The 10,197-nt window shown below is 44.5% G+C and overlaps 2 protein-coding genes across 3 annotated transcripts in view; one reads left to right on the forward strand and one right to left on the reverse strand.

The window, feature by feature from the left end:
* Positions 1–6,623, reverse strand: part of LOC130294202 (fish-egg lectin-like) — a 7,176-nt gene extending 553 nt beyond the window's left edge. Inside the window, exons 1-4 of the mRNA XM_056543759.1 lie at positions 6,487–6,623; positions 2,764–2,912; positions 2,104–2,331; positions 29–362 (exon numbers count right to left, since the gene is read on the reverse strand). Of these exons, the coding sequence (XP_056399734.1) occupies positions 29–362; positions 2,104–2,331; positions 2,764–2,815 (614 nt within the window). The 5' untranslated portion in view covers positions 2,816–2,912; positions 6,487–6,623. The remainder of the gene's footprint in view (positions 1–28; positions 363–2,103; positions 2,332–2,763; positions 2,913–6,486) is intronic.
* Positions 6,622–10,197, forward strand: part of LOC130294199 (fish-egg lectin-like) — a 47,243-nt gene continuing 43,667 nt past the window's right edge. For both annotated transcript variants that reach the window (XM_056543743.1, XM_056543748.1), the window contains exon 1: positions 6,622–6,682. The gene's annotated coding sequence lies outside the window, so the exon portion shown is untranslated. The remainder of the gene's footprint in view (positions 6,683–10,197) is intronic.

Here is a 10,197-nt window from a genome sequence, read left to right on the forward strand (position 1 = left end):
TGTAAATTCTTTATCATGTGACTCTTACCTCTTGAACGCCTCTCCGACTGAATTGACACCATAGACTGAGCCATCTGTGCCGACCTCCACCATGATCAGTTTGCCGTCCACCTGTTGCCATTTAGATCCCTGGCAGGTATTGGGGCTCACATCCTGACGGTAAAAGATATCATCAACGTTGTTGACTCCCCAGCAACCAAATGGTCCACAGCTGTAATACTTCAGAGCGCCATCAAGAGGTAGGAATGTCACAAGGGAAGACCTTGAGACTGTACAATTCTGCATCAAGCAAAAGATATTATCCTGGGCGTTCACTCCAGCCAGGAACTTATCACCACCGGCATCCACCTGCTTCAGGTAACCTGTAGGCGCGAACACATGAGAGCCATATTAGAAGAGTTAGAAGAACATTTCTGAGTAATGTCTGGTGTTAGTCACAATGTGGGGAACTATACTGCACGTAATGTGGGGGAACTATACTGCACCTAATGTGGGGGGGGGACTATACTGCACCTAATGTGGGGACTTATACTGCACCTAATGTGGGGAACTATACTGCACCTAATGTAGGGAATTATAGTGCACCTAATGTGGGGAACTATACTGCCAACCTAATGTTGGGGAACTATACTGCACCTAATGTGGGGGAACTATACTGCACCTAATGTGGGGGAACTATACTGCACCTAATGTGGGGGAACTATACTGCACCTAATGTGGGGGAACTATACTGCACCTAATGTGGGGAACTGTACTGCACCTAATGTGGGGAAATGTACTACACCTAATGTGGGGGAACTGTACTGCACCTAATGTGGGGAACTATACTGCACCTAATGTGGGGGACTATACTGCACCTAATGTGGGGGAACTATACTGCACCTAATGCGGGGGAACTATACTGCACCTAATGTGGGGGAACTATACTGCACCTAATGTGGGGGAACTATACTGCACCTAATGTGGGGGAACTATACTGCACCTAATGTGGGGGAACTATACTGCACCTAATGTGGGGAACTGTACTGCACCTAACGTGGGGAAATGTACTACACCTAATGTGGGGGACTATATAGTACCTAATGTGGGGAACTGTACTGCACCTAATGTGGGGGACTATATAGCACCTAATGTGGGGAACTGTACTGCACCTAATGTGGGGAACTTTACTGCACCTAATGTGGGGGACTATATAGCACCTAATGTGGGGAACTGTACTGCACCTAATGTGGGGAACTGTACTGCACCTAATGTGGGGGAACTGTACTGCACCTAATGTGGGGGACTATATAGCACCTAATGTGGGGAACTGTACTGCTCCTAATGTGGGGAACTGTACTGCACCTAATGTGGGGAAGCTATACTGTAAACACCTCTTTACAATTTCTTGATACACCCTTCTGTTCCTGAAAAACCTGGGCTTATAACTTGTCTTACAATTCAGAGAATCAGTCAGATGGGCGTGAACTTAATTTTAACAATGGGAGTGATGGGCGGGATTATACAATCAGGGGGTGTGAATATTGTTCAATGAGGGGTGTGTATGCCTAATGCACACCCCCTGACTGTATAATCCCGCCCACCATTTCATATAAAAAAAAATAGAAGTTGTCAGACAAACTATAAACCCTGATGTCTCAAGAATGGGAGGCTGAATCAAGAGAACGTAAAATAATGTGTGATCAGGGCACCATAAGATATTTAATAATAATAATCCAATCTCTTTTTTTTTTTTTTTTTTTATTAAATATAAATAATAATTTTAATTAATATAAAAATATAAATGATTTTGAAGCTGTTGTGTTAAATAACAGAAGTTATTTTGCAATATTTGTCTCTTTATGGTCGGCATTCCAGTGAGTGGTCAAATGGGGAGAAGACTGACCCATATATTTTACCAACTCTAATTCATTTCCCAGAGCTCAAACTAAAAGTTAATTAACATGTTGATATTCTTGGAATTTTTACAAGTCCCCCCCCCCCCCCCCCAAACATAAAAAGAACATAAGGTTCCCCAACTATTGCAGAAACCATGATAATATACAGTTTTATAACAATTTAACAGTATATTATATATTATATATAAACCTCATTGATATTTACCTGTCACAAGCTTCCACTTGTTGTCCTGCAGTTTGTAGACTCTATTGTCCTTATAGACCCCCCAGACTCCAGCAGGACCGACCGACACATGAGTGAGCAGCCCGGAAACTTGCTGCCAGTTGTTATTGACCATCTTGAAGATGTTTCCTTTGTCATTGACTCCGTACACTTGTCCCGCACCGGCATCGATCTGTCTTAGTTTTCCAGGCATCAATAGACATTGGAGATCTAAAAACAAATTTGGATAAATTCAAAAGTATATCACATGTGGATTTACACACATTTTCTATAGATGGAGGGTGGGTGTTTGGACTTATTTCTTGTGCTGGGCTTAAGGAAGCCCAGGGTGACTCTGTCCAAGGACATATGGAGAGCTGTTTGCTGGGGTCTTCACACTGTAGAGCTGCTTGAGGTGTCCCAGTAATCACCTGTGTCCTGGAGGGAACATTGTTCCTCTATCTTTGCCAAAAGTAGGAGCAGGGACACCTCAAGAACCTCAATGGTATGAGTGAAAATGACAAAATACTGAGGTAAAAAAGCAAAAAATCCAAAAAAGTTAAGAAGATCATGTGCAAACCCTAAACCGGATTTAGCAAATAGATCACATGCAAATAGATCACATGACTAAAAATATAAGACAATGAAGAGCGAAGTTATTACCTGCAGTAACAGCAGAGACACTCAGCAGGAACAGGCCGAGGATGAAGATCATGGCGGCTGGAGATGGAGTCAGTGGATGTCATGGGCTGCAATCCCTTTCCTATTTATCCAAGACCCCGACTCCTCCTTACACAGTCATCTCCTCCCCACTGATAGAAGGACAAGGACAGGAGATAATGGAGATTATCTGCTCATTTATTTAGTGTTATATTTAACTCAATGTAAAGAAATCTATACTGTATATGTTGCTGCACAAAAAATGAAACATCTTTTAACTTCTAAATTTAGTTTCAATTTTATTTAAAATTAAAACAAGAAGACCTGAGGAACTATGGAAAACACATTAGCAATAGATTTGTTAATGATATGCAAATAATACAAAATTACAAACAAAATATTCAAAACATTTGTTTTTATTGGCAGAAAAGAGCTATAATAATTGCATTGGGGGAAAAGAAAGGATATTATTAAAGTGCTGGGGCCCAAAAGAGGGCTAAAAGGACTGTGGGACACAGAAGGGAGCCAAGGTACACTATGTGGACACAAAAAGGCAACAAGCTACAGTATAAGGACACAGAAGAGGTCCTAGCTATCGTATGGGGACACAGAAGGGGGGCTAGCTACAGTATGATGACACAGAAGGGGGGCTAGCTACAGTATGATGACACAGAAGGGGGGCTAGCTACAGTATTGTGACCCAGAAGGGGGCTAGCTACAGTATGGTGACACAGAAGGGGGCTAGCTACAGTATGAAGACACAGAAGGGGGGCTAGCTACAGTATGATGACACAGAAGGGGGGCTAGCTACAGTATGATGACACAGAAGGAGGGCTAGCTACAGTATGATGACACAGAAGGGGGGCTAGCTACAGTATGATGAAACAGAAGAGGGGCTAGCTACAGTATTGTGACACAGAAGGGGGCTAGCTACAGTATGGTGACACAGAAGGGGGGCTAGCTACAGTATGATGACACAGAAGGGGGCTAGCTACAGTATGGTGACACAGAAGGGGGCTAGCTACAGTATGGTGACACAGAAGGGGGGCTAGCTACAGTATGGTGACACAGAAGGGGGGCTAGCTACAGTATGGTGACACAGACCTACAGTATGGTGACACAGAAGGGGGGCTAGCTACAGTATGATGACACAGAAGGGGGCTAGCTACAGTATGATGACACAGAAGGGGGCTAGCTACAGTATGGTGACACAGAAGGGGGGCTAGCTACAGTATGGTGACACAGAAGGGAGGCTAGCTACAGTATGGTGACACAGAAGGGGGGCTAGCTACAGTATGGTGACACAGAAGGGGGGCTAGCTACAGTATGGTGACACAGAAGGGGGCTAGCTACAGTATGGTGACACAGAAGGGGGGCTAGCTACAGTATGATGACACAGAAGGGGGCTAGCTACAGTATGATGACACAGAAGGGGGCTAGCTGCAGTATGGTGACACAGAAGGGGGGCTAGCTACAGTATGGTGACACAGAAGGGAGGCTAGCTACAGTATGGTGACACAGAAGGGGGGCTAGCTACAGTATGGTGACACAGAAGGGGGCTAGCTACAGTATGGTGACACAGAAGGGGGGCTAGCTACAGTATGGTGACACAGAAGGGGGCTAGCTACAGTATGGTGACACAGAAGGGGGGCCTAGGTATAGTAGGGAGACATAGTAGGGATCTATCTACAGTGTATTGATGCACAAGGGGTCAAGCTACAGTATGGGGGTTGATTAGGGGGCCTAGCTACAATATGGGGTCGGAAAAGGGGGGCCAAGATACAGTAGGGGGGCCTGGATACAGTGTGGGGACACAGAAGGGGGTCTTGCTAAAGTATAGAGACATATAAGGGGCCTAGCTACAGGATAGGGGAAACTAAACTGTTACTATGAAGGCAGGTACTTTTACTGTGTGGGGTATTACCATATTGGGCCCTATAGAGAGGGGCATGTCTAGGGGTGTGGAAGCCTAAAATGTTTGTTCAAAAATTTAGAAAATTCTGATTAAAGACGACGTGACCTGTAGTCATCCGGTGTACAGTGTGATTATACCCTGCAGAGCGCCGTTGCGGCGCTGGTATGTGACCACTATGGGGACATTTATCATTGCTGTCTTCAGTAAGCGAGTTCTGAAGTAATCTTTATTTGCCTTAGTTTATTCTTATGTGCGACAGATTTATTATACTAACACAGGGGGTTGATAAATTTGAAGAACATAAGCAAAACACATTTTATCGGGGAGATTTATCAAAAACTTAAAAAAATTGTCTTAGGCCCACATGCGACCTTTTGTGCGCCCAGAGTAAAAAAATAAAAAAAAATAAAAAGGCTCTAAACACCATAATAAATGTCCATCTATATGGGCACTGGATGGTGATATTATTGGTTACATTGGTCCTCCTAGTTCTGGGTGTCTCCAAGTGGAGAGATTATTTGGCCCTGGTATAAAGACATTATATATCTACACTAGTTTTTGTGACAGACCAAATGTTTATCTATGGGTAAAACTCTTATGATATTCAGGAATAGTGTACAGATCAGTTGGGGAATTAAAAAGTTATATAATAGCCATGTCATAAACCATTAGGGGCTACTAAACATATGCCTTGGGGTTGGTGCCCCCAATGCTTTTAGATCCTTTCAAATCCTTAGGCCCAACTGAGGTCAGATATAAGGAATGTTACTGTATCTCTATGTTTTAATCATTAATATGTTCTACAATGTTCTGTGTAATTGAGTCCCAAAGCCAAACACAGTATAGTGACATGAATGGGGCATCAGGAAACCCCCACAGATGTCTCCAAACCATCTCTAGTGATGAGGATCTTATCAGATCCCTCTATGTTCCTTCAGGATAAGTACTGGTGATCCAAGGACACCAACTTTCCAGTCTCCATTTACAGTTCTGCTTTGTTGTCTATTGTGTAACCCGAGTCTCCTATCACCTTGTCCTTGTATAATGTGTTTATATTGTCATTGTACAACCCGAGTCTTCTATCATCTCATTCTTGTGTAATGAGTTTATATGTGGATTACATTGTCCCAGATACATTTGGTGGAAATAGTTGTTTTTACAGAAGAAAAAAAAAATTCACATGGTGAAGCCAAGTATCTTTAAACTATAGAGCATTTGGTCTTTGTCTAGAAAACAACCCAATGTGGTCTTCAGAGGTCCAGAGAAACCAATGTGGATCGGGGGGGGGGGGGGGGGGGCTCACACTATATATTAGAATATGAGATATATATATCGAGGTAACTGTGTTACACATAACCCACATGCCAAAAGAGAATTAAATACTAAAATGTGATACAGAGATACAGACCTCAAGTAAAAATAAAATAAATATATATATTTAAATAAATATAGATATGATGTGTAAAAATAACAGACTAGTTGTATATTAAATAAATTTATTCGATTTTACAATTTATTAAAATAAAAAATTGAAATTTTTTTATAAAATGGAATATAAACTCTAGGAAGTGCTTGGACTGCTACCAAGGCTTCTGTTAGGGCTTAAAATGTGCCCAGGCTCCCTAATCCTGCTTGGGAAGCCATGGGTCCCCATCCCCTTATAATAGGGGGGATACACTGAATTGTGCCCCCCCCGAACCCCCCCCCCCCCCCCCGTTATTTTAGTCATGGTTGTCTTTAATCATTTATTGTTTCGGTCCAGTCTGTTCCCTCTCCCCCCTCCTTTATTCTTTTCCCACAGGTGGTCTTACCCCAGTTGTTGCTGGGCAGATTCTCCAGACTGATGTTCGGTTGCTGGGCAGAAAAGATCCAGTGGTGGCAGCTAATTGGATCAGCAGTTAGAGCGGGAAATCCGGCGTCCATATATTGTGCCTCAGGAGAGGTTCCCCTGTCAGTCTGTCAGCGATGTGAGAAGCCTGAGAAGCCCCCGCCAACCTGCCCCTTCTGGTATTTTAGTCTTGGTCCTTTAAAGTGGGGTTTAGTCTCCTAGTCAGTGCTGGGAGGACATGGAAAATGGGCAGTTGGAGCAGATTTATAAGATATTAATGGTTTTATTAAAACAGTTCTTATATTTATGTTATTTTCCAACTGCTGTGTACTTTAATATGACCCATATTAACCTCTTGAAGACACAGGGCGTATGCGTATGCCCTGCATCCCTGTTCCTTAAGGACTCAGGGCGTACCTGTACACCCTGTGTCACGATTCGGCTTACAGGTTGTGGATCCACTGTGTCAGCGAGGGATTGGCGTGGACCGTGCTGGTGGACCGGTTCTAAGAGGCTACTGGTGTTCACCAGAGCCCGCCGCAAAGTGGGATGGTCTTGCTGCGGCAGTAGCAACCAGGTCGTATCCACTAGCAACGGCTCAACCTCGCTGACTGCTGAGAAGGCGTGGGACAGAAGGACTAGGCAGAGGCAAGGTCAGACGTAGCAGAAGGTCGGGGCAGGCGGCAAGGTTCGTAGTCAAGATGGATAGCAGGAGTTCAGGTAACACAGGCTTTGGACAACACTAAACGCTTTCACTGGCACAAGGCAACAAGATCCGGCGAGGGAGTGCTGGAAGTGATGTGATATAGCCAGGGAGCAGGTGGAAGCCAATTAAGCTAATTGGGCCAGGCACCAATCATTGGTGCACTGGCCCTTTAAGTCTCAGAGAGCTGGCGCGCGCGCGCCCTAGAGAGCGGAGCCGCACGCGCCAGCACATGACAGCAGGGGACCGGGACGGGTAAGTGACTTGGGATGCGATTCGCGAGCGGGCGCGTCCCGCTGTGCGAATCGCATCCCCGACGGCCATGTCAGTGCAGCGCTCCCGGTCAGCGGGACTGACCGGGGCGCTGCAGGGAGAGAGACGCCGTGAGCGCTCCGGGGAGGAGCGGGGACCCGGAGCGCTCGGCGTAACACCCTGGTCCAGTTTAACTGGTTTAAACTGTTCTCACCGGTGGAGAATGGGTTAAACCCGGTGTGTCCCGGTTGCTATGGGCAGCCAGGACCTACATCTAATGCTGGGCACGGGCGATCGGGCCGAAGCCCGGCATTAACCCTTTAGACGCCGTGATCAAAGTTGATTGCGGCATCTAAGACAAAAGTAAAAGAATCCCAGCAGCTCAGCAGAGCTGATCGGGACTATTGCGACAAAATTGTGATGTCCCGATCAGCTTACCGGATGACGGGAGGGTCCTCACCTGCCTCTTTGTCATCCGATCAACAATCTACTGCTCCATGCCTGCGCAGCAGGCTAGAGCAACAGAGCGCCGGTTACACTACTCAATGCTATGCAATGGCATAGCATTCAACAGTGTATGCAATCAGAATATTGCATGTTGTAGCCCCCTATGGTTAAAGTTGTAGCCCCCTATGGTTAAAGTTCATTAACCCCTTTCTTATTAAACATTTAAATCCCCCCCCTTTTCCCATTTTTTAAAATAAAATAATGTAATAAAGACTAAAAATAATCATATGTTGTACCGCCGCATGCGTAACTGTCCGAACTATTAAAATATAAGGTTAGCTAAAACGCACAGTCAATGGCGTACAAAAAATACCAAAATCCAAAATTGTGTATTTTTGGTCACTTTATATACCATAAAAATATTAATAAAAAGCGATCAAAAAGATCCCTCATACCGCCCCGTACACGTAAAACTAAAAAGTTATATGTGTCAGAAAATGCCATTAATTTTGGTGCATGTAGTTTATAATTTTTTTTTATTAAAATAAAAAAAATCTATATAAATTGGATATCCTTGTAACCATATGGACCTACACAATAAAGATAAGGTGTAATTTTACCGAAAAGTGCACTGAGTAGAAACTGAGCCCCCAAAATTTACAAAATGACAATTCTTTTTTCGTTTCACCCCACAAATATTTATTTTTTTGTTTCGCTGCAGATTATATTATAAAATAAGCGATGTCATTACAAAGTACAATTTGTGACACAAAAAACAAGCCCTTATATGGGTCTGTAGGTGCAAAATATTATGATTTTTAGAAGGGAAGGAGGAAAAAACGATAATGCAAAAACGAAAATTCCTTAAAGGAGATCTGTAGTGCTCTGAATTTTATCCCCTATTCTTCGGATAGGGGATAAGTTTTAGATCGCGGCAGGTCTGAGCGATGGGGCCCCCTGCGATCTCATGTACGGGGCTGCGTCAATGTACAGGAAAGGGGGCATTCCGTCAGCCGGCACACCCCTCCATGAATCCCATAGAGATACATGGAGGGGCATGCCAGCTGTCACGTCATGCGGGGACAGAACGCCCCCTTTCCTGTACATTGCCGCGGCCCCGTACAGGAAATCGCAGGGGGCCCCAGCGCTCGGACCCCCCCCCCCCCCCCCTGCGATCTAAAACTTATCCCCTATCATTCGGATAGGGGATAAAGTTCAAAGCACTACAGATCTCCTTTAAGGGGAAAATAGGATGAGTCCCTAAGGGGTTAAAGAGGGTGTGGCCATTTTCATCCAAACTTATGGTGTATTTCTTTTAGCTGTTAAGTAGAATGGGGGCTGCATTTCCATGAGACAGAATCTTCTACATCTACATGTCAAGAAGATGGAGACCAGAAAGTGGAGATCAGCACGGACCAATGAGGTGACTACTGATTGTTTGAGGTGACTACGGATTCCAGTAACCTATTACTATGGAAGACTTCTAGTGGAGATTTTTCTATGCAAACAACTACTTTATGTTATCTATCAAAAAATATATATTAATATGTGTGTATATATGTGTGTGCAAAACAGGAAGTGGCGTGTTTTGGGGTGTAACTTACCCTTAGTCGTAACTTCGGACCGGCTGGAGATATTTTGATTGAACAAGGTACACATTTTTCTTATGTGTCTTATCAACAAAAAAAAAAATAGTAGAGTTTAGGGATGTCCTGTTACTGACAATCTCCGCAGCCCAAGAATTAAACGGCGGAGCACAAACAGTTAAATCATACTCAACCATAATGGTACCAGAAGCCTATGCAAGTCTATGGGATTTTGGTAGGTGTCCTGATTGTGTTACTCTCAGGATGCAGAGAATGCCCGGGAGTTTTAGGAAATTCTGCTGCTGGACCAACGTCATGGTTTAGCTGTCTGGCAGGTAGGTGCAGAAAATAGAGCAGGAGCAGGGAGAGGGGACAGGGTTGGCGGGGGGGGGGGGACATTTACTGTGGTTTGAGGGAAGAGTGAGGGGGAGAAAAGACATCAATGGGAGAGCATGGACATGCTGCTGCAGTAAGAAGTAAGAAGCAGCTTATCAATTTAGGGGACTGGAAAAGCTGGGTGGCACACAGTATGCTTGCCACCCAGTTTTCCCAGTCTCCTGAAGAGCTTCAATGTGGCTGCTTTATCAGACAGATATTCTCTCTCAGGAGACTGGGAAAGCTTGGTTGCCGGCAGTACCCAGTGAAGGACTCACTGTATGCACAGAGCTGCCCCAGCTTTCCCAGTGTCCTCAATAGATCTGTCTGG

Source organism: Hyla sarda, chromosome 10 (genome assembly GCF_029499605.1).
Source record: "Hyla sarda isolate aHylSar1 chromosome 10, aHylSar1.hap1, whole genome shotgun sequence".
NCBI lineage: Eukaryota > Metazoa > Chordata > Amphibia > Anura > Hylidae > Hyla > Hyla sarda.